This window comes from Oncorhynchus mykiss, chromosome 15 (genome assembly GCF_013265735.2).
Source record: "Oncorhynchus mykiss isolate Arlee chromosome 15, USDA_OmykA_1.1, whole genome shotgun sequence".
NCBI lineage: Eukaryota > Metazoa > Chordata > Actinopteri > Salmoniformes > Salmonidae > Oncorhynchus > Oncorhynchus mykiss.
In genome coordinates this window covers 40,618,465-40,644,446 of record NC_048579.1, presented here as the reverse complement: position 1 = coordinate 40,644,446, position 25,982 = coordinate 40,618,465, and the positions used below count along the sequence as shown (strand labels likewise).

The 25,982-nt window shown below is 40.9% G+C and overlaps 1 protein-coding gene across 2 annotated transcripts in view; it reads left to right on the top strand.

The window, feature by feature from the left end:
* The window catches only part of irs1 (insulin receptor substrate 1), a 55,936-nt gene extending 33,131 nt beyond the window's left edge, over positions 1-22,805 (top strand). Inside the window, exons 2-3 of one of the 2 annotated variants that reach the window (XM_036944355.1) lie at positions 19,873-19,934; positions 20,132-22,805. In XM_036944355.1, coding sequence (XP_036800250.1) covers positions 19,873-19,934; positions 20,132-20,191 — 122 coding nt within the window. In that variant the 3' untranslated portion in view covers positions 20,192-22,805. The remainder of the gene's footprint in view (positions 1-19,872; positions 19,935-20,131) is intronic. The other variant, XM_021563188.2, reaches the window with a different exon arrangement.
* Positions 22,806-25,982: the final 3,177 nt, after the last annotated feature.

Below are 25,982 nucleotides of genomic sequence, written 5' to 3'. Positions count from 1 at the left end.
TAACCAAAGATAATTCTCTTGGGTGGTAAAATGGTCAGCATTTGATTCTGAGGTGAACAAAAGGACTTGAGTTTCTGTATGTTATCACACCATGAGCCCTTCTTCCCAGAGAGGTCTTTATTTCCTGTCTGCGTGATGAACTGAGAACCCAACCAACTGGCTGTACGGACACACAGTATATCCCGAGAGTAGGTTACAATTCCGTCTCTCTGGAAGAAGATCCTCGCCCTGAGCTCGTCAACTTTATTATCCAGAGACTGAACATTAGTGAGTAATATACTCTGAAGCTGTGGGTGGTGTGCGCGCCTCTTGAGTCAGACTAGGACTCCACTCCGAATACGTCTTCTCCGCCGGCGGTGTTTTGGATCAGCCTCTGGAATCAGTTGAATTGTCGTTGGGGGGGTCCGAACTAAGGAAAGTGGTAATGCTGGTGAGTTACCGCTGATCTGATATTTTTTTGTATGTAATAACGCCCCAAAATGTCTGGGCTAATGTAAGAATGAGCACATAAAGAAACAAAATACTGCAAAGTTGCTTAGGAGCTAGAAGCACGGCTGGCCTATCTGTCAGCGCCATCTTGCACAAAATGTAAAAATAGTGTTCGTTCTACCTGTAATTTGAAACTGGTTTTAGGGTGTCATTACCTGAGCTGTTAGAACATAGAAAGTACACATTTTTATTTTCCCTCCAGCGGCACGCCATTACATTTTCCGCACTCCGTTTTACACACTAACCTCTGTGTAGCCTGCCCTCCATAATGGTCTTGGGGCAATTCTTCCTATTGGGCCTTACTATGCCACAATAGTATGCATCAAGATCGCTCACCAGAGGTATGGATTAAAATAAGTCGACATGGTCATTTGACAAGAGAGAGCCCCCCCAACCTTTGTACACACTGAAAACAAAGCAGTAGCTTGTCAAGGAGTCAGAGACACCATATTTTATTCCCCACTTTACTTACTTTTTTGGGCCATATACTGCTTTTACAGTAGTCTACCATAAAATGTTATCATTGCCTCATCCACTGAGAGGGCTTGCCATGGGTGTAGTAGTTTGGCTAAGTTCTCTTGCAGTATTTTGATAAAAGGCCTGACTTCATGTAATTTGTCTTTCACATTGGCTGAATTTGGATCGAAGAAGTGCAGGTGTTTACATAGCTGGTCAAAGCGGTTGAGTGGCATTTTACTTGCGATGTATAGCACCCTGAGTGCGGTGTCAGTGGACCAGTAGTCGGAGAGAGGATAAGCGGTGGATGCCGATGAGAATGTTGATTCCAATGACGCGTTTAATCTCATCTTCAAACGTGCCAAACCATGATGGGGAGGCGTTGAATGTGGTGGCATACAGGTTGGTGTTGAACACCACATCTGAAAAAAAAACACCAGATAAGACTCCTACCACTTTCAAAACTCCAAAACCCCTGCCAATGTCACTTTAGGGCCAGGCTGTGCGGTGCAAGGGTGAATGGTGTGACTTGGGGCAGACGCAAACAACTGAAAAGTAGGCCGGGCTGTTGCCCTCGTAGATACCGTTCTTCCTTTCATTTCTCTTTCTCTCCATGTTACTCTTCATCCACACTCCCCTCCTTCCACACCTCCCTCTTCCTCTCCCTCCACTCTTCCTCTCCCTCCACTCTCTTCTTCCTCCTATTATCAGGTTGCTATACAGCACTTTCAATCAACCAATCAATCAAAGTCTTTAGTGGACAGATTGTTTCTCAGTTAGTGGTGTGCATATTTAAGTCAGACTGATGGATAATCAGACAGGATAAAGCACACAGACGTTCATGCATGATCAACAGGATCATATTATAACGGTAGGGGCGGTAGGGTAGCCTAGTGGTTAGAGCGTTGGACTAGTAACCGGAAGGTTGTGAGTTCAAACCCCCGAGCTGACAAGGTACAAATCTGTCGTTCTGCCCCTGAACAGGCAGTTAACCCACTGTTCCCAGGCCGTCATTGAAAATAAGAATTTGTTCTTAACTGACTTGCCTGGTTAAATAAAGGTAAAATAAAAAATAAAAAAAATAAAAAAAAATAACTGTAAAGGCTATATAGGTTAAACACACTTCAAGACCCATGGTCAGATTACTTTTCATAGATGGTAAAAAGTCAGTATGTGGCACAACCGTTTTATAGATTCAACACATGTCAGCACTGAGCCGGTGTGCCCTAAGAGGAAGTTCAGTGTGCAGCTCACCCAGCAATAACATAAATAACATGAGCATATCTACTTCTGCTAAGCTTCCCAGGTAAGCAATAAAAATAACTATGCATTCCAGAAGAAAAGTGCTCAAAATAGTCTGCGTTAACATTATGTAGCTTAAGAAACAAGGTTTATGAAATCAATAATTTGCTAGTAACAGATTAACATTCATATTCTGACAATCTCTGAAACTCACTTAGATAATACCATTGATACAGTGGTAGCAATACAAGGTCATAACTGCTGACCAGACCGGACGCATCGCGTTGCAAAATACGTTTTACACATACAGTTGAAGTCGAAGTTTACATACACTGACATTTAATCCTAGTAAAAAGTTATTTCTTTCATCACATTCCCAGTGAGTCAGAAGTTTACATACACTCAATTAGTATTTGGTAGCATTGCCTTTAAAACATTTTACTTTTTAGATACTTTTGTACCTGCTTACTCCAGCATCTTCACAATGTCCATTGCTGTTGTGATTTGCACTTTTCATACCAAAATAAGTGATTATCTAGGAGACAGAACGCGTCTCGTTCCTGAGCGGTGTGATGGCTGCGTGGTCCCATGGTGTTTATACTTGCATACTATTATTTGTACAGATGAGTGTGGTACCTTCAGGCATTTGGAAATTGCTCCCAAGGATGAACCAGACTTGTGGAGGTCTACAATTGTGGACTGATTTCTTTTGATTTTCCCATGATGTCATACAAAGAGGCACTGAGTTTGAAGGTAGGCCTTGAAATACATCCACTGGTACACCTCCAGTAGGCTAATTGACATACATTGAGCCAATCAGAAGCTTCTAAAGCCATGAATTTTCCAATCTGTTTAAAGGCAGTCAACTTAGTGTATGTAAACTTCTGACACACTGGGATTGTGATAGTGAAATAATCTGTCTGTAAACAATTGCTGGAAAATTACTTGTTATCATGCACAAAGTAGATGTCCTAACCGACTTGCCAAAACTATAGTTTGTTAACAAGAAATTTGTGGAGTTGTTGAAAACTAGTTTTAATGTCTCCAAGCTAAGTGTATGTAAACTTTCAACTTCAACTGAATGTAGCCTAAGAAACAAGGTCCATGAAGTCAATAACTTGCTTGTAACAGATTAGCTTCCGACTATAACTGAAACTCACTTAGATAATACCTTTGACACCTTGGTAGCAATACATGGTTATAACAATTACCTAAAAGACAGAAATGCCAACGGGGCGTTGTTGCGGTCTATATTCCGAACCACATTCCTGTAAAGCTTAGAGACGATCTAATGTTAAAATTATGTTGAAGTAATATGGCTACAGGTTCATCTGCCTCACCTAAAGCCCATTCTTGTGGAAAGCTGCTATAGACCACCAAGTGCTAACAGTCAGTATCTGGATAATTGTATGAAATCTTGGTAATGTACACTCAGCAAAAAAATAAACATCCTCTCACTGCCAACTGTTTATTTTTAGCAAACTTAACATGTGTAAATATTTGTATGAACATAACAATATTCAACAACTGAGTCATAAACTGAACAAGTTCCACAAACATGTGACTAACAGAAATTGAATAATGTGTCCCTGAACAAAGGGAGGGTCAAAATCAAAAGTAACAGTCAGTATCTGGTGTGGCCACCAGCTGTATTAACTCCTTAAGGCTGCAATCCTGTTAACGGGATATGACAAGAGCCAGTGAAAGTGCAGGGCGTGAAATTCAAAATAACAGAAATCTCATAATTACAATTCCTCAAACATACATGTATTTTATACCGTTTTAAAGGTAATCTTGTTGTTAATCCCACAACAGTGTCCGATTTCAAATAGGCTTTACAGCGAAAGCACCACAAACGATTGTTAGGTGATGACCAACTCACAGAAAAACCCAGCCATTTTTCCAGCCAAAGAGGAGTCACAAAAAGCACAAATAGAGACTAAATGAATCACTAACCTTTGATCTTCCGCAGATGACACTCATAGGACTTCATGTTACACAATACATGTATGTTTTGTTTGATAAAGTTCATATTTCTATAAAAAAATCTGAGTTTACATTGGCGCGTTACGTTCACTAGTTCCAAAAACATCTAGTGATTTTGCATAGCCACATCAATTTGGCATAGCCACATCATCATCCTAAATGTAGATGAAAATACACATGGAATTATAGATATACCTCTCCTTAATAACCTCTCTGGGATATGTGGGACGCTAGCGTCCCACCTGGCCAAAAGCCAGGGACAATGCAGAGCGCCAAATTCAAATAACTTACAATAAAAATCTAACTTTCATTAAATCACACATGCACGATAGCAAATTAAAGCTACACTCATTGTGAATCCAGCCAACTTCAACCCTGCAGGCGCGAGAAAAAACGCAGAAATAAAAATATAATTCATGCCTTACCTTAAACGAGCTTATTTTGTTGGCACTCCAATATGTACCATAAACATAACAAATGGTCCTTTAGTTCGATTAATTCCGTCTATATATTCAAAATGTCCATTTATTTGGCGTGTTTGATCTAGAAAAACACCGGTTCCAACTTGCTCAACGTGACTACAAAATATCTCAAAAGTTACCTGTAAGCTTTGCCAAAACATTTTAAACTACTTTTGTAATACAACTTTAGGTATCTTTTTACGTAAATAATCGATACAATTGAAGACTGGATGATCTGTGTTCAATACAGGAAGAAAACAAACTGAAGCATGCTTTCTGGTCATGCGCCTCTCTCTAACAGTACACTTCAAGTGGCCCTCGTTCAAGATGGCCGTACTTCTTCATTACACAAAGGAATAACCTCAACCAATTTCTAAAGACTGCATCCAGGGGAAGCGATACGAACTGCAAGAAGGTCCCTTAGAAATCTGGATTCCCAATGAAAACCCATTGAAAAGAGTGACCTCAAACTCAAATCTGAATGGTTTGCCCTCAGGGTTTCGCCTGCTAAATAAGTTATGTTATTCTCACAGACATGATTCAAACAGTTTTAGAACCTTCAGAGTGTTTTCTGTCCAAATCTACTAATAATATGCATATCTTATCTTCTGGGGATGAGTATCAGGCAGTTGAATTTGGGCATGCATTTCATCCGGATGTGAAAATACTGTCACCAAGAAGTTAATGCAAACGCTGTGTCAGATTTTTTATTAAACTTTACGGAAAACGCAAACCTTGCCATAATCTGAGACGGCGCTCAGAAAATAAATACAATTATCCGTCATGTTGGAGTCAACAGAAATCAGAAATCACGTTGTAAATATTTCCTTACCTTTGATGATCTTCATCAGAATGCACTACCAGGAATCCTAGTTCCACAATAAATGCTTGATTTGTTCAATAATGTCCATTATTTATGTCCAAGTAGCTACTTTTGTTGCGCGTTTAGTACACAAATCCAAACGCTCGTGCAGGTCCATCCTAACGTCGGACGAACTGTAGAGAAGCCATGGAACGCAGGTCGCTATCATGTGAATTGCGCACGACCAGCCCTTGGCTTTCTGCCAGACACCTGGCTCATTCAGCTCCCATTCAGCCCCACAACACAGTAGAAGCCTCATTCAAGTTTCTAAAGACGGTTGACATCCAGTGGAAGCCCTAGGAAGTGCAGCTTCATCCATATCCTATTGTGAATTCAATAGGGGCTGGGTTGAAAATCGACCAACCTCAGATTTCTCACTTGCTGTTTGGATTTCTTCTCAGGTTCTGCCTGCTATATGAGTTCTGTTATACTCACAGACATCATTCAAACAGTTTTATAAACTTCAGAGTGTTTTCTATCGAATAATAATAATATGCATATATTAGCAACTGGGACTGAGGAGCAGGCCATTTACTCTGGGCATCTTTCATCCAAGCTATTCAATACTGCCCCTGCAGCCATAAGAAGCTAAGTACTGCAGTGCATCTCCTTTTCATGAACTGCACCAGATTTGCCAGTTCTTGCTGTAAGATGTTACACAACTCCTCCACCAACTTGTTTTTGCAAGTTCCCGGACATTTCTGGGGGGAATGGCCCTATCCCCCACCCTCCGATCCAACAGGTCCCAGACGTGCTCAATGGGATTGAGATCCGGGGTCTACGCTGGCCATGGCAGAATACTGACATTCCTGTCTTGCAGGAAATCACTCACTGAACGAGCAGTATGGCTGGTGGCATTGTCACGCTGCATGGTCATGTCGGGATGAGCTTGCAGGAAGGGAACCACATGATGGAGGAGGAGGTCTTCCCTGTAACGCACAGCGTTGAGATTGCCTGCAATGACAAAGTTCAGTCCGATGATGCTGTGACACAGTGTTTAAGCCCTTTACAATGAAGATCTGTGAAGTTATTTGGATTTTTATGAGTTATCTTTGAAAGACAGGGTCTTGAAAAGGGGACATTTCTTTTTTTTGCTGAGTTTGTGTTATCAACAGAAGCATATTTTCTGGGTCATTTTTAAATATTGATTGGCTATCATCAAGCTGCCCACTCAAGAAAAAAAGTCAAACTAAGCAGTGCCTGCAACCTGGCTCAGGCTGTCAGTCAACCTACCAGGGAAGTTCCAAACAGCACAGGAATTAAATCATTAACATGTATTGCTCACATCTTTACTAATGCTGCAGAAATTTGCTTTAAAGCAGTATCCAAATCCATAGGATGTGGTGATCACAATTTATTTGCCATGTCTAGTAAACCCACATTTCCGAAGGCTGGGCTTAATATAGTGTATAAGAGGTAATACAATACGTTTTGTAGTGATTCATATGTTGATGATGTAAAGAATATTTGCTGATCTGTGGTGTGCAATGAGGAGCAACCAGAAGCTGCACCTGACACATTTATGAAATTGCTTATTCCAGTTACTAATAAGCACACACCTATTAAGAAAATGACTAAAAATGAAGAATTGAAAAATTGTATGGTTGAAAGGTATGGCAAATAAGTCTGGCAACCCAACTGATTGGCAAACGTACTGCAGAAGGAAATCGAGTGACTAAACTAAATAAAAAAAAAAACTATACTATGAAACAAAGAGGAGAAAGAACAATTGTGAGGTGCTTTGCTGCAGGAGGGACTGGTGCTCTTCACAAAATAGATGGCGTCATGAGAGAGAAATTACGTGGATATATTGAAGCAACATCTCAAGACATCAGTCAGGAAGTTATGGCTTGGTCGCAAAAGGGGCTTCCAAATGGACAATGACCCCAAGCATACTTCCAAAGTTGTGGCAAAATGGCTATCCTCTTGGAACTACCCATCCCGGATCTGGGAGAATTGTCATCAACTACACTAATTAGCATAGCGCAACGGTCAAAAAATATTACTAGAAAATATTCATATTCATGAAATCACAACTGAAATATAGCGAAACATAGCTTAGCCTTGTGTTAATCACCCTGTCATCTCAGATTTTGAAATTATGCTTTACAGCCAAAGCAAGACAAGCGTTTGTGTAAATTCATCGATAGCCTAGCATAGCATTATGTCCAGCTAGCAGCAGGAAGCTTGGTCACGAAAATCAGAAAAGCAATCAAATGAACCTTTGCTCTTCGGATGTTTTCACTGACGAGACTCCCAGTTAGACAGCAAATGTTCCTTTTGTTCCATAAAGATTATTTTTATACCCAAAATACCTCCGTTTGTTGGTCACGTTATGATGAGAAATCCACCTGAAATAGCGGTCACGACAATAATATCGACAGAAACATGGAAAATGTTTTTTATAATCAATCCTCTAGGTGTTTTTCCAATATCTATTCGATAAAATATCAACCGGGACAATTGGCTTTTCAGTATGAGCGAGATGAAAAATGACTACCTCTCTCTGTCTTCTACGCAAGAATCACTCTGAGAGCCCTCAGCTGGCCACTTACGCAATGTAGTCGTTTACGCTCATTCTTCAACATAAAGGAGTGAAACTACGTCTAAAGGCTGTAGACACCTTAGGGAATACGTAGAAAAGGAATCTGGTTGATATCCCTTTCAATGGCCAACAGGGATGCATAGGAACACAACGGTTTCAAAATAAGAGGCAATTCCTGATTGGATTTTCCTCAGGGTTTCGCCTGCAATATCAGTTCCGTTATACTAGAGTGTTTTCTATCCTAAGTTGTCAATTATATGCATATTCTAGCATCTGGTCCTGAGAAATAGGCCGTTTACTTTGGGAACGTTATTTTTCCAAAAATTAAAATAGTGCCCCCTAGTTTCAAGAGGTTTAGGACAACAAAGTCAAGGTATTGGAGTGGCCATCACAAAGCCCTGACCTCAATCCTGTAGAACATTTGTGGGCAGAACTGAAAAAGCGGGTGCGAGCAAGGAGGCCTACAAACCTGACTCAGGTACACCAGCTCTGTCAGGAGAAATGGGCCAAAATTCACCCAACTTATTGTGGGAAGGTTGTGGAAGGCTACCTGAAATGTTTGACCCAATTGAGTGTATGTAAACTTTTGACCCACTGGGAATGTGATGAAATAAATGCTGAAATAATTCATTCTCTCTACTTCTTTTCTGACATTTCACATTCTTAAAATAAAATGGTGATCCTAACTGACATAAGACAGGACATTTTTACTAGGATAAAATGTCAGGAATTGTGAAAAACTGAGTTTAATTGTATTTCGCTAAACTTACGACTTCCACTGTATTTCACTCATTTCAAAACCATCAGCGCTTTCAAAGTGCAAAGACGTGTCCAAATCCATATCACCAACCAACATAGATGCAGCCTCTTCCAAAGTGAAGAGCCGTGACTGCTTTGGCGCTGTCATTCTGACAGCATACCCCGTTTCCGGTTGCTGGTTGATGATAACAGCCACGCAAATACAACAATAGGTTGTTAGCCAGTTCATTTTGCGATATTGACACACAATCATTGTCAGAAAAGGCTGTTTGCGGCCTCTCAACTCATTTAAAGAATGGCCGTCAACGGCCCCTCTGGGTTCTAAAGTGTTTAAAGTAATTTATGTTATCATAGTGCTGCTAGGCTAGAGTACATCTTGGAGATGGTTTAGACTCAACCTATGAGAGGTAGCCTATAGGTTAGCTGATGTCTCAGACTCTCAGTCAAGCATTTTACTATTTATTTAGTTGAGATATTTCAATAGTTGGTCATTGGGCTGAATGTGGTAAGTAACAGTTGAAGTGAGTGGATGGCGTTGTATTGCTGGTGTGACAGACACACCGACAGAGACACACAAAGTGCTGTGTTTGTATGTAGTTCCAGGATTTTATACAGAGCAACACATATGAATTGATATCGAGGCTAGGCCTAGCCTACCTAATGTGTGCATATGTTTTAGCGTGTGTGTGTGGTGGTGCACTCTTATGTGTGTGCACACTTGAGAGGGGGCAGATATTTGGTCCTGTGTGGCTGAGTAAGTGATTGAGTGCTAGATGTCCGGTTTCTGAACATGACCTGTGTTCTGACGTAGGTTGGAGAGAATGTCAACTCATTTTGTGGTCGCTCATCTGTGTGCGATGGTAATGCTATCTCCTCACTGGGGATGCGCATAGGCTAAAAGTGTAAGCCCCCCCCCATGCACGCCTAAGCCCTGGCAATTCTGCCTCCTGCTCTCGTGTGGCGTTGGTCCCTTAAAAGGAGCTCCTGACTGTAGTCTGTGTGCGTGTCATTCTGCACACTGCACGCACATTTTGTTTATTTATACAACAACTTAATGTGTTACCACGGCTTCATCTAATAGCACAACCAAATTTCCTGGATTGCAGTTGAGATGCACACTCATTAAAATAAGCACATACAAGAAAACACACATACATGTAATAGTGCCAGACATGCACACAAACATACAGTTGGAATTGCTGTTATGATTGTAGTTGTCCTTGACGTCCTTTTTTTTTCAATGTATTATTATAATTGTTTTAATTGCTTTGTCCTATCTCTTTGTTGTTGGTGTATAAGGAGATGCTTGGGGATGGGGAATGGAATTAATTGTATTTTTTATTTTTCTTCCTGGGGGGGACTGTGGGAAGGGTCTCGAACGGTTGAGAGACAGCTATTGGGGAACTGGGGGGGGGGGGGGGGGGTCTTGAAGGGTTCGGGTTCATGTTTTTTGGCCTGGTGATGTATCGGTCAACGTGCCCTTGAGCAGGGCATTGACCCTGGATGCTTCTGTGTGTCCCTCTGAATGGGAATGTGTTGGATGACTGGTATGATGTAGTTGTTGAGCGGCTTCACTGCAAGTATATTGTATGTATCGAATATTCAATACATTTTAAAAAAGGAAAAAGGGGGAGACTGGTGTTCATGGGAGGACACCCCTGAAGAAGCCACTGCTGTTTGCAAAAGTGCACCTGGATGTTCCACAGCGCTACTGGCAAAATATTCTGTGGACAGATGAAACTACATTTGAGTTGTTTGGAAGGAACACACAAAACTATGTGTGGAGAAAAAAAGGCACATCACACCAACATCAACACCTCATCCCAACTGTGAAGTATGGTGGAGGGAGCATCATGGTTTAGAGCTGCTTTGCTGCCTCAGGAACTGGACAGCTTGCTATCATCGATGGAAAAATTAATTCCCAAGTTCATCAAGACATTTTGCAAGAGAATGTTAGGCTATCTGTCTGCCAATTGATGCTCAACAGAAGTTGGGTGACGCTACAGGACAATGACCCAAAACACAGAAGTAAATCAACAGAATGGATTCAACAGAAGAAAATAGTCCTGACCTCAACCCGATTTGAGATGCTGTGGCATGACCTCAAGAGAGCAGTTCACACCAGACATCCCAAGAATATTTCTGAACTGAAACAGTTTTGTAAAGAGGAATGGTCCAAATTCCTCCTGACTGTTGTGCAGAAAAGGTTTGGTTGAGGTTATTGGAGGGTCAACCAGTTATTAAATCCAAGTGTTAACATACTTTTCCACCCTGCACTGTGAATATTTGCATGGTGTGTTCAATAAAGACATGAAAACATATAATTGTGTGTGTTATTAGTTTAAGCAGACTGTGTTTGTCTATTGTTGTGACCTAGATGAAGATCAGATCAAATTTTATGACCAATTTATGCAGAAATCCAGGTATTTCCTAAGGGTTCGCATACTTTTTCTTGCCACTGTATAGTTTCTATGCAATCTTTCTAAATGTCAACATAAAATCACAGGATACGTTATTGGTAACATAGCTAGTGATAGGGGTCGATTTAGACCTGAGTTATGCACGCATAAATGGAACTTCTCTAGGGTAGGGGGCAGCATTTGGAATTTTGGATAAAAAGCATGCCCAAATTAAACTGCCTTCTACTCAGGCCCAGAAGATAGGATATGCATATAATTAGTAGATTTGGATAGAAAACACTCTAAAGTTTCCACAACTGTTAAAATAATGTCTGTGAGTATAACAGAACTGAGAAAACCTGAGAGAAATCCATACAGTATCCATTGACTTAGGACTCAAATTGCAGTTCCTATGCCTTCCATTAGATGTCAACAGTCTTTATAAATTGTTTCAGGCTTGTATTCTGAAAAATTAGGGAGTAAGAGCAGTCTGAATGAGTGGACCCTGCCGTGTCACAGAGCTTTTTCATGCGCGCGACCGAGAGTGCCTTTCTTGTTTACCTTTTATGTTGACTACGTTATCGTCCAGTTGAAATATTATCGATTATTTAGGCTAAAAACAACCTGAGGATGGAATGTAAACATAGTTTGACATGTTTCTGTAAACTTTACGGATACAATTTGGATTTTTTGTCTGCCTGTTGTGACTGCGTTTGAGCCTGTGGATTACCGAAGAAAACGCACAAAGAAAACTGAGGTTTTTGGATATAACCAGAGACTTTATCGAACATTCGGTTACAAATCCAATGCTCTAACCACTAGGCTACCTGCCGCCCCAATGATCTGTCATTAAACAAACCTGTGTGTCCATGTATGCTGCTGATTCAAAGCTACGCGCTTCAGCAACCAATATAAGTGTGAAGTCACTGAAACCGTTAACAAAGAGTTGCAGTTAGTTTTAGAATGGGTGGCCAGTAATAAACTAGTCCTGAACATTTCTAAAACTAAGCGCATTGTATTTGGTAAATTATTCCCTAAGTTCTATAGACCTCAGCTGAATCTGGTAATTAGTGGTGTGACTGTTGAACATGTTGAGGAAACTAAATGACTTGGTGTTACTTTAGATTGTTAACTGTTGTGGTCAAAACATATAGATTCAATGGTTGTAAAGATGAGAGGTCTGTCTGTGATAAAGAGATGCTCTGGGTTTTTGACACCACACTCCACAAAGCAAGTCCTGCAGGCTCTAGTTTTTTTCCAATAATGATTATTGTCCAGTCATATGCTTATGTGCTGCAAAAAAGGACCTAGTTAAACTGCAACTGGCCCAGAACATAGTGGCCTGTTTTTGGTCTTCATTGTAATCTGAGGGCTAATATCAATACTATGCATGCCAGTCTCTCATGAAAGACAGACTGCATCACTTCTTGTTCTTGTTCTTGTTCTTGAAATTCCAAATTTGTTGCATTGTCAACTTACGCACAGAACTGACACACACACTTACCCTACCAGACATGGCACCAGGGTCTTTTCACAGTCCCCAGGTCTAGAAGAAATTCAAGGAAATGTACAGTATTATACAGAGCCATGATTGCATGGAACTACCTTCCATCTCATATAGCGCAAGTGAACAGCAAACATGGTTTCAAAAAACAAATATAGCAACTAGGGATGCACCGATATGACATTTTTGGCCGATAGCAATATCCAATATTTTTCTTGCCAAAAAAACAATATTAAAAATTGCTGCCTTTTAAACATTCTAGTACACACTGACCAAAACGTTATTTTGTTGGCATGTCCCCATTACCAGTAAAACATCATCAAAACATATTTATTTCACTTGCTTGCTGTGCTGTTTCGTTGTTCATTTGTTCAGTCATTTAATTCTCAACCAGGATTTCATCATACATGTCAAGCAGTGACGTTTCAGCTCTGTCTGTTCGTGGCCTCTTCTTTCGTGGGTCCTCTTCGTCGGTGCACACTGTTACTGTGTCCGTTTCCATCTTGTCCAGCTGTGTCTAACATTTCAAGTAAACACGGTTTCTTGTCTGCATTGAAGTAGCGGTCCTTGTACCTAACATCGAGCGTGGTGGCGACACAGTTAATTGGCTCAGAGAATGCCTCCGAATCGCTTGTTCATGGCCCCTAGTAGAGTACTTTTGCAAGTTTTAACCCCACAGTCTGTCGGCAGTTTTGTTGAGCAGGTGTTTCAATGCCATGACAGAGGGTATCACGTCTGCTGCAGACTCAGTTGATGAGCTTATTTCTCGATTCCATTGTTAAAATGGAGCTAGGAGTTTGTTGACAAACATATTTTCAAATGCCATTTTAAATGGCAGTAGCGGTATGAGAACCAGCACATTCTTGAGCTTTCAATACGTCTTTCCTCAGTACGAAATCCGCATCGACCCACTGTGCTGTCAGACTCGGCATGCTCATGGGGCTGACATCGCTGGTCCAAATGTCAGTCGTGAAGCTAATAGCAGTGACGCCCATAGCAAGTAGCTCATGGATGTGCGTTTTCAACAATACTGTGTAACTCTGGTAGGCCAACATCTGAAAAATAGAGCCTACTTGGTAGTGTGTACTGGGGCTCGAGGTGCCCGACCAGTCGGCGAAAGCCAACATCGTCCACAATAGAGAACAGTTGATTGTCAAGGGCAATGATTTCCATTATCTTGGTGTTAATGGATTTCACCTTTTGAGTTGACTTTCAAATGACTGCTCGACTTGAAATTGTTTAGTTGTTGAAAGTGTGTGCTTAATTTTTTTCTGCTTTTGTTCTCAGTAGTCGCTGAACGTCTGGGGGTGATGCACTTTCAAATTAGTAATTAGGTTTGTGATATTGAAAGATTTCACTTTCTCCCCTCGGGAAATAATAGGTAGCACAAACGTTGCATATGGCCTTTTTTTAAACTTCAAAATCCACACAGCAGACATTGTGGGCTAGGTTAGGAATGCTGTGTTGCACGTGTAGCACAGTATTTATCGTGGCGTCGTTACGTCATCTACCTACGCTATATAGGTATGCACATCAGCTTTGACATCGGTCTTACACATCAATGTTAAACTAGACAAAAGTTTTGAGAACGACACAAATATTAATTTCCACAAAGTTTGCTGTTTCAGTGTCTTTAGATATTTTTGTGAGATGTTACTGTGGAATACTGAAGTATAATTACAAGTATTTCATAAGTGTCAAAGGTTTTTATTGACAATTACATGAAGTTGATGCAAAGAGTTAATATTTGCAGTGTTTACCCTTCTTTTTCAAGACCTCTGCAATCCGCCCTGGCATGCTGTCAATTAAATTCTGGGCCACCTGACTGATGGCAGCCCATTCTTGCATAATCAATGCTTGGAGTTTGTCAGAAGTTGTGGGGCTTTGTTTGTCCACCTGCTTCCTGAATATTGACCACAAGTTCTCAATGGGATTAATGTCTGGGGAGTTTCCTGGCCATGGACCCAAAATATTGATGTTTTGTTTCCCGAGCCACTTAGTTATCACTTTTGCCTTATGGCAAGGTGCTCCATCATGCTCATCATGCTGGTAAAGGCATTGTTTGTCACCAAACTGTTCCTGTATGGTTGGGAGAAGTTGCTCTCTGAGGATGTGTTGGTACCATTCTTTATTCATGGCTATGTTTGTGAGTGAGCCCACTCCCTTGACTGAGAACCAACCCCACACATGAATGGTCTCAGGATGCTTTACTGTTGGCATGACACAGGACTGATGGTAGCCCTCGCCTTGTCTTCTCCGGACAAGCTTTTTTCCCGGATGCCCCAAACAATCGGAAAGCGGATTCATCAGAGAAAATGACGTTACCCCAGTCCTCAGCAGTCCAATCCCTGTACTTTTTGCAGAATATCAGTCTTTCCCTGATGTTTTTACTGGAGAGAAGTGGCTTCCTTGCTGCCCTTCTTGACACCAGGCCATCCTCCAAAGTCTTCACCTCACTGTGTGTGCAAATGCACTCACACTTGCCTGCTGCCATTCCTGAGCAAGTTCTGTACCGGTGGTGCCCCTATCCCGCAGCTGAATCAACTTTAGGAGACGGTCCTGGAGCTTGCTGGACCTTCTTGGGCGCCCTGAAATCTTCTTCACAACAATTGAAGCGCCCCCCTTGAAGTTCTTGATGATCCGATAAATGGTTGATTTAGGTGCAATCTTACTGTCAGCAATATCCTTGCCTGTGAAGTCTTTTGTGCAAAGCAATGATGACGGCATGTGTTTCCTTGCAGGTAACCATGGTTGACAGAGGAAGAACATTGATTCCAAGCACCTCCCTCCTTTTGAAGCTTCCAGTCTGTTATTTGAACTCAGTCAGCATGACAGAGTGATCTCCAGCCTTGTCCTCGTTAACACTCACACCTGTGTTAACGAGAGAATCAATGTCATGATGTCAGCTGGTCCTTTTGTGGCAGGGCTGAAATGCAGTGGAAATGTTTTTTGGGGATTCAGATCATTTTCAATTAATTGCAATTCATCTGATCACTCTTCATAACATTCTGGAGTGTATGCAAATTACCATCACACAAACTGAGGCAGCAGACTTGGTGAAAATTAATATTTGTGTCATTCTCATAACTTTTGGCCACGACTGTATAGGTGATAGAGGAAGCAGCAGTGGAATGCTTGTTAGTGGATAAAGGGGCCCATAGGGGACCACACACTCCCATCTGGAAAACTACAGCAGTGATAGAAGCAGCTATATACCATCTCTTCCTCACACTGACGAAAGCGCCTGGCGAGCAATTGAATGCCGTCTTCGGTTGAAGTTGGAAGCTTACATACACTTAGGTTGGAGTCATTCAAATTTATTTTTCAACCACTCCAAAAATGTCTTGTTAACAAACTATAGTTTTGGCAAGTCGGTTAGAACATATGCTTTGTGCATGACATAAATAATTTTTTGCAACAGATTATTTCACTTATATTTCACTGTATCACAATTCCAGTAAACTTCCAGTCATAAGTTTACATACACTAAGTTGACTGTGCCTTTAAACAGCTTGGGAAATTCCAGAAAATGTCATGGCTTTAGAAGCTTCTGATAGGCTAATTGACATAATTTGAGTCAATTGGAGGTGTACCTGTGGATATATATTTCAAGGCCTACCTTTAAACTCAGTGCCTCTTTGCTTTACATCATGGGAAAATCAAAAGAAATCAGCCAAGACCTCAGCAAAAAAATTTAGACCTCTACAAGTCTGTTTCATCCTTGGGAGCAATTTCCAAATGCCTGAAGGTACCATGTTCATCTGTAGAAACAATAGTACGCAAGTATAAACACCTTGGGACCACAAAGCTGTCATACCGCACAGGAAGGAGACGCGTTCTGTCCTAGAGATGAATACACTTTGGTGTGAAAAGTTTAAATCAATCTCAGAACAACAGCAAACAACCTTGTGAAGATGCTGGAGGAAACCGGTACAAAAGTATCTATATCCACAGTAAAACGAGTCATATATTGTCATAACCTGACAGGCCGCTAAGCAAGGAAGAAGCGACTGCTCCAAAACCGCCGTAAAAAAGCCAGACTACCGTTTGCAACTGCACATGGGGACAAAGATTGTACTTTTTGGAGAAATGTCTGATGAAACAAAAATAGAACTGTTTGGCCATAATGACCATCGTTATGTTTGGAGGAAAAAGGGGGAAGCTTGCAAGCCGAAGAACACCATCCCAAACGTGAAGCATGGGGGTAGCAGCATGTTGTGGGGGTGCTTTGCTTCTGGAGGGACTGGTGCACTTCACAAAATAGATGGCATCATGAGACAGGAAAAGTATGTGGATATATTGAAGCAACATCTCAAGACATCAGTCAGGAAGTTAATGCTTGGTCGCAAATGGGTCTTCCAAATGGACAATGACCCCAAGCATAATTCCAAAGTTGTGGCAAGGTTTTTGTGTGCCATCACAAAGCCCTGACCTCAATCCTATAGACAATTTGTGGGCAGAACTGGAAAAGCATGTGCGAACAAGGAGGCCTACAAACCTGACTCGGTTACACCAGCCCTGTCAGGAGGAATGGGCCAAAATTCACCCAATTTATTGTGGGAAGCTTGTGGAAGGCTACACAAAACGTTTGACACATGTTAAACAATTTAAAGGCAATGCTAACGAATACTAATTGAGTATATGTACATTTCTGACCCACTGGGGAATGTGATGGAAGAAATAAAAGCTGAAATAAATAATTCTCTCTACTATTATTCTGACATTTCACATTCTTAAAATAATGTGATCCTAACTGACCTAAGACAGGGAAGTTTTACTAGGATTAAATGTCAGGAATTGTGAAACATTTAAACTCAGTTTATTTGGCAAGGTGTATGTAAACTTCCGACTTCAACTGTATGTGCTTACATAGACTTGTGGCTTATTTTATTCTCTGCAATTTACTATAACATTTTGGTTTTATAAGTAAAGAGGAGTAAGACCGAAACATTTTGGATCTGTAAAAACGTGAGTGTTGAGCTGTGCTCTGAGAGCGACACAAGCTATGCAAATTAGCCGTTCTAAAGCAAAAACATACGAATGTGTGCAGCCCAGCAATTTGTAGCTTGATGCAAGTACGCAGGATCATCATTTTGCGTACCTAATTGCGTTCTTGTGTACTTGCATAGAGTAAAAATGTGGCTGTACCCTAAGTGAGGATGTTTTCATTCTCCTCCAAGATGGGACCCACATCACTCCTCTAGCTCTGAGGTGAGGACCGAAGCCCTCTTTTCCTACAGCTTTGCACAGAGGCCCAAACCCACCTCTCTCCAGCTCCTGCTGAGTCCACATCCCTTTCCACAGCATGTTTCAGCCACAATATTTATAAACATTTGGCCTATATCCTCGCACACTTGTCAATTGACACCGATATCTGCAATCAGATTTCACAGTCAGATGACAAACTAGCCTATATCCCAGAGCACCTAGACCAGGGTTCCCCAACTGGCGGCAATTCGACACAAAAGGGGAATGACTTAAGACTGTAAAAACACCAGCAAATCAGCTCCAAGTGATTTTATTTTTGGAAATCTGTTCCAAAGTATTCACACTTATAAGAGAGAAATATACAGTATGTATGTATATATACATATGTATGTATATCGTATACAAATGTTAGCAAGGTTTGAAATGATTCTGTTTTGGTAAAATATTATATCCATTTGGATTTATTGTGGTAAATTTGCAGTTTACAAATTTCTGGCCCTATAGGTGATGATTCCCGACCTAGACCAAGTGTAGACACATTACAGGCTATTATATTACATTCTGTAATAGATTGGGGTGTACTACCCCTGGAGGTCCAAACATACACTGAGTGTACAAAACCTTAAGAACACCTTCCTAATATTGAGTTGCGCACCCCCCCCCCCCCCCGGGCCTTCAAGGTGCCGAAAGCGTTCTATAGGGATGCTGGCCCATGTTGACTCCAATGCTTGCCACGGTTGTGTCAAGTTGGCTGGATGTCCCTTGGGTGGTGGACCATTCTTGATACACACAGGAAACTGTTGTGTGAAAAACCCAGCACCGTTGCATTTTGACACAAACTGGTGCGCTTGGCACCTACAGTACTACCATACCCCGTTCAAAGATACTTAATTAACCCTCTGAATGGCACACACACAATCCGTGTCTCAAGACTTAAAAATCCTTTAACCTGTCGGCTCCTCTTCGTCTACACTGATTTGAAGTAGATTTAACAGGTGACATCAATAATGGATTATAGCTTTCCCCTGGATTCACCTGGTCAGTCTGTCATGGAAAGAGCAGGTGATCTTAATCAGTGTACAACACTAACGTCCACAGTCCATTGGTTGTGACTGGGAACCTGTAGCTAGCTGTGTGACAGACACTCAGTGTGTCAATCTCATACCCTCTCGTTCTCCCTGCATGCACCTGACCTGGATTCTAGGAAAGCTATCAGCTGTCAGAAAAATATGCATTGAAAGATGAGATGAGCCCCTCAGCACCGAGTAGAGGGAGAGGATGAAGAGAGGGGGCAGCAGCATGGCAAGGGGAAGTAGCGAACCAACCTACTGTAGCAGCCCATAGCTCTAGAACCCAGGCCAGAGGTGTGTGTGCAAGTTGTAATTTCTGATAATGGCCATGATAGGTGGACATTAGTGGAAGTGATTTGGTATAGCTGGCAGGTGTGTGTGTGTGTGTGTGTGTGTGTGTGTGTGAGAGAGAGAGATGGGGCTGCTGATGCTGGATGTCCCCAGTCAGTCTGATGGTGTAATCACATCTCTAGACAGACAAGGACGTCATTGCCTGCAGCCATCTTCCTTTCTCTCTCGCTCCCTCATTCATTCATATATATATATATATATATATATATATATATATATATATATATATATATATATATATATATATATATATATATATATATATATATATATATAAACTGGATCAGATAGACTAGAGGGAAGGACTAGGAACAGGACATTCCTACAGCCCTGTCACACACAAACACACAGTTTAGGGGTGCTTTGTGTGGGGGGGTTGAGTGCGAGATGCATATGAGAAGGTTGCAGGGAGATGCCTACCCCTATACGCCAAATTGGTTTGGTCACCCAAATCTAGCACCCCCACCCCATACCCTCCTGTGTGCTACTGCTAGTTGCCAGGGAAACGGTGAAGCTGATTTGTCAACCCTTTCCTCTTAGACCCAGACAGCCCAGGAAAGTTGAGGGAGGGAGAGAGACTGTCTGGGTGCACACTGTTCCTGGTAAGTCCATGAACCCTAACTCCGATCACCCTCCTCATGGGCTCGGGTGTGCAAGATGAGCTGATTCCCCCCCCCCCCCCCCCCCCCCCTCTCTCTCACTCACTCACTCACACACAATAAACATGGCTTTGTATTGTTGTCTTTCAGGTGGAATCTGTTATCTCTTTTCTAAAATGTCTCTTTTTTTTCTCTAACAGAATGAAGATGGGTGCTCTCCAGTGAATTTAGACTTCCTTGTCATAGAACAGACATCATAGAATGGACCTCGCAGATTCACAACCAGACCTCACCAGTCAGGCCCCGCAAACCTGACTGGACAAAACTATTACTGGACTTTACAATCCAGACCTCATAATCTGGATTTCACAATCCTTACTTCTTCGTCTGGATTTTGCAATCCAGACTTCACAGCTTGGACATTGTAAACCAAACCTCACAATCCATAATCTGGACCTCACAACCCGGACCTGCAGTGTTGATGCTGTAACCCAGGTCCTCCTCTTAGCACCGGTATGGTACTACTCAACGGTACTCAGCCTCACCGCACCACTTCCTCAGGCAACAAAGCGGCGAGGACTGCCTAGTCTCAAACCTGCCCAGTCCCCCACGTCATATTTAAATTTTCTTCACTTTTTTGCTTTTTGTTGCTTTTGTTTCTTGTTACGGTCATTTACATTTTGGCCAGTTTGGCTTCCAGGCCAGTGTCCCCACCACACAACTCAGATGCTCCCACAGCATCATACCAAGCCTCCAAATGGCTACAGTAGTCACTAGTGTTACTTGAACTTTGTCTTCTGTTACATGCTACTGGGTCCTTCCATGTCCCTGTCAGCAACAAATTGTGCTTCATTCTAGTAGTTTGTAAATAGGTTCTCTAGAGGATCCTCTTAAATAATGTGGTACATGATATATAGACACAATGTCAATAGTGTTGTATCATCTAAACATCCAGTCAGGCAGGAATAGTCCCATATCTGAGCTGTTGGTACTAATACTGACACTGTCTAGCTGAAACCCGTAATGGCTTTCACAGATCTAATGGCAGAGAAACGCTATGTTGCTGTGGATTTCTAACATTTCTAATTTGTGACAACTGAAAGTTGTCACTGGTACAGCATTGTCACCAAGTATATGTGGTTGGAGCAAATCATATCCACTCTTAGGGCTACATTGTAACAGTCTCTTCCATAGAGGCACCTCTGTAAAGGCTTGGAAGCCAGTAAAGTTGTTTGCGACGTTTTCATTTTATTTAGCATTTTATTTTTGCAGAAAAACATGGACTGTAATAGGTTCACACAAAAAAAGGGCATATTTTCTGTCATTCTTGCTGCTGACGACTTTGACAAACCATCTCTGTAAATTATTGAATATATAATGTCAATTGTTTTAAAAGTCAAGATTATTTAACAAGGTTTATATCGTTGCATTTTGAATTTAAACTGAAACATGTCCAATATTTTTGTATCCCTTATTAATGGGAAATCTGCTTCTTACATATGATACTATATATTCCTGTCCACCTCATGGGTTTTTGTTCTTTTGTTGAACATTTTGAATGTTGTTAAGTGGATTCTAGGTACTACCCATGTTAAACAAGAACCCCACTCCTCCAAACACACCAGCACCATCCCAATGGGCCTGTTCCTGAGAGTGTTATACTCCTCTGTTTCTCTAACACTATAGGCTACAGCTGTGTTGCTCTGTAATCCTGTAGGCTGCAATTGTGTATTTTTCTAACTGGATTTGCTGCAGTTGGTTCTATCTGTAATCTAATAGGTTGCGTTTCCTGCGGCCACCGAACTTCACCTGAATGCTACTTATGGGCATATTCAGTACGGTGTAATTCCGAAACACACTGTAGAAAACAAATTGTGCTCTATTGCACATAATGAGAAACAGCAAGACAAGATGAACCTCAAACCTCTCCACCAACCCTGTCTTCCACTGTAAATAATGTATTGTAAGACAACAGATAATAGAAATAATAAATGTATGGGTTGGAACGACTGAATATAACGTCAATGTGGTGAACAACATGAGTGAATGTTATAAGAACTATCAACTGAACAATTGAAGAATTAATGAATTAATAAACGCATGAATGGGATGTACAAATTAGCAGATGAGTAAATAAATGCATTAAAGAATGACAAGGATAGCAAGAGCACCAATATACTATAGCTTGGGGCTTTGCATTCTCATATTCTCATATACCCCGTGCCCTTTGCTAGGTTCTGACAGAGTGAAAAAAACAAAAAACTACTCAAAGCTCAAGCCAAGTTTATTCACCCACTGGGTCAAACAGCTGAAAAGACATGTTTCTACCAGCACAAGTATTTATATCCTCCTATTAGGCGGAGTCTCCTCTTTGCAGATCTAGACAGCCAATACATCTCTGTTGCTAGGTAGGAACTTAGGTGGTGTGTGTTAAAAAAAAAATCCTTGTCAGTTCTATTACCTCAGCCCTCATTCCTCAGTCCTCCCTAATGCAAGGCTATCCAACCTTATCAATGACTGAAAATAGACAGTTACCCTTAATGAGATTTAACAATAGCATATACTATGTAAAGTAGTTCTAGTATTGTATGATGACATGGTCTAAGATGTTTCTACAACTTGATTGGAGTCCACTTTTGGTAAATTCAATTGATTGGACATGATTTGGAAAGGCACACACCTCTCTATATAAGGTTCCACAGTTGAGCTCGTTGAGCACCAAGACAGGATTGTGTTGAGGCAAAGATATGGGGAAGGGTACCAAAATATTTATAAAATTGTATTGTAACAATAACGTTATACATGTAAAGTAGTAGTAGTATAGTAGGGTAAGAAACTTTCTGGAACCTCCGTAATAAAGTAGATATTTTTATATTTTCTTGTACAACGGTGTCTTTATTCATTTGATGGCATTAAGTCATTTAGCAGACTTTATTACCTTTATTACCTTACAATCAGGGCATTTAACTAAAGTAAGTATAATAACCACATATACAGTTGAAGTCGGAAGTTTACATACACTTGGAGTGTAGGTTGGAGTCATTATAACTCGTTTTTCAACCACTCCACAAATCTCTTGTTAACAAACAATAGTTTTGGCAAGTCGGTTAGGACATCAACTTTGTGCATGACACAGGCCATTTTTCCAACAATTCTTTACAGACAGATTATTTCACTTAAAATTCACTGTATCACAATTCCAGTGGCTCAGAAGTTTACATACACTAAGTTGATTACCTTTAAACAGCTTGGAAATGTCCAGAAAATTATGTCATGGCTTTAGAAGCTTCTGATAGGCGAATTGACATCATTTGAGTCAATTGGAGGTGTACTTGTGGATGTATTTCAAGGCCTACCTTTAAACTCACTACCTCTGCTTGACATCATGGGAAAATCAAAAGAAATTGTAGACCAGAAGTCTGGATCATCCTTGGGAGCAATTTCCAAACGCCTGAAGGTACCTAGTTCATCTGTACAAACAATAGTACGCAAGTATAAACACCATGGGACCACGCAAACGTCATACCGCTCAGGAAGGAGACACGTTCTGTCTCCTAGACATGAACGTACTTTGGTGCAAAAAGTGCAAATCAATCCCAGAACAGCAGCAAAGGACCTTGTGAATATGCTGGAGGAAACAGGTACAAAAGTATCTATATCCACAGTCAAATGAGTCCTATATCGACATAACCTGAAAGGCCGCTCAGCAAGGAAGAAGCCACTGCTCCAATACCGCCAGAAAAAAGGACATTCCAAATGGACATTGGCCCCAAGCATACTTCCAAAATTGTGACAAAATGGCTTAAGGACAACAAAGTCAAGGTATTGGAGTGGCCATCACAAAGCCCTGACCTTAATCCTATAGACAATTTGTGAGCAGAACTGAAAAAGCATGTGCGAACAAGGAGGCCTACAAACATGACTCAGTTACACCAGCTCTGTCAGGAGGAATGGGACAAAATTCATCCAACTTATTGTGGGAAGATTGTGGAAGGCTAGCCAAAACGTTTGACACAAGTTAAACAATTTAATAAAGGCAGTGCTACTAAATACTAATTGAGTGTATGTAAACTTCTGACTCACTGGGAATGTGATGAAAGAAATAAAAGCTGAAATCAATCATTCTCTCTACTATTATTCTGACATTTCGCATTCTTTAAATAAATTGGTGATCCTAACTGACCTAAGACAGGGAGTGTTTACTTGGTTTAAATGTCAGGAATTGTGGAAAAACTGAGTTTAAATGTATTTGACTAAGGTGTATGTAAACTTCCGTCTTCAACTGTAGTACCAAAAGGACACACTCCTTATTTATTACTATTTTCTACATTGTAGAATAATAGTGAAGACATCACAACTATGAAATAACACACGGATAACACATGGAATCATGTAGTAACCAAATAAGTGTTCAACAAATCAAATTATATTTTATATTTGAGATTCTGTCATCCAGCGTCATGAGGAATGCTTTTCCAACAGTCTTGAAGAAGTTTCCACATGTGCTGAGCACTTGTTTTCTGCTTTTCCTTCACTCTGCGGTCCAACTCATCTCAATTGGGTTAAGGTTGGGTGATTGTGGAGGCCTTGTCATCTGATGCAGCACTCCATCACTCTCCTTAGGCAAATAGCCCTTACACAGCCTGGAGGTGTGTTTTGGGTCATTGTTCTTTTGAAAACAAATGATAGTCCCACTAAGCACAAACCAGATGGGATGGCTTATTGCTGCAGAATGCTGTGGTAGCCATGCTGGTTAAGTGTGCCTTGAATTCTAAATAAATCACTGACAGTGTCACTAGCAAAGCACCATCACACCTCTTCCTCCATGCTTCACGGTGGGAACCACACATGCAGAGATTAGGGCTGGGCGATATGGCCAAAATCTCATATCCCGAAAATGAGACATATCAAAATATAGCACATTTTCTGTAAATTCAATGAATAAATAGTTTATATAAAATGACGACATGTAAAGGCCTATTTCTTATTCGATTTTGAATTATTCTCAACAAATAAAAGGTACTTACTCATATTTGATTATTTTTCCTTTTATTTAGAACTTTTGTGGAAATGTTCAATTAGGCATGTAATAAAATATGAATGTATGAAATCTAAAAAGGTAAATAGAAAACACTTCAACTATAATTGCAAACAAGATAAATATAGGCCTAAAATATATCTATATATATTTTTAGTGGCTTGCCTGTTTTGCATGTTATTTTGGCATTAATACGTGTCACATATCAATTTGCATTTTGTACCTTGGATTGAGTGTTAGCACCAACTCACGAAACCCCCGTTTCTCGACCGTGTCAATGGGCAATGTATTTGCAGATGTAAGTTCTAACGGCAGTTGTTATCTCCTTCCATCTTCGTGATTCTTTGCCATATGGTGTGCCGTGGGCAAAAGCCTCTTACAACTTTGTTTTGAGCACTCGACTGTACTTTTTTGGATCTCATGCATAGACTCTCCGTACTGTTTCACATGATTCTTGCATAGGTGGTAAAAGAGGTTAGTGGTGTTTGAGCCTGTTGTCGGGACTGGCCTGCAGCATATTTTGCAGGGGACGGTTTTCTGGTCCTTGTCAGACTTTTTTCATACCCAAACCACGGCCATGCGACTGAAGTAGCCCCTCTTTAAGGTACGAGCTCCGTGTCTCCATGCTCTGTGTCACGTTCACTCTCATCCATGTTTGTTTCTGTTGCAGATTTCCTTCCACACAGAATGCAAAGCGTCGTCCAATTGACAAAAACATATTGCCGTAAACAGTGTGATTTGCGACACAACTAAATAAATGATAGAGCATAATATGAAACGATATATGTTTTTCTATCGTCACACGATATATATCAACATATCGCCCAGTCCTTGCGGAGATAATATGTTCACCTACTCTGCATATCACAAACACACCGTGGTGGTCCTCATGAGAGCCAGTATCATCATAGCGCTTGATGGTTTTTGCGACTGCACTTGAAGAAACTTTCAAAGTTCTAGAAATTTTCCGGATTGACTGACCTTCATGTCTTAAAGTAATGATGGACTGTAAT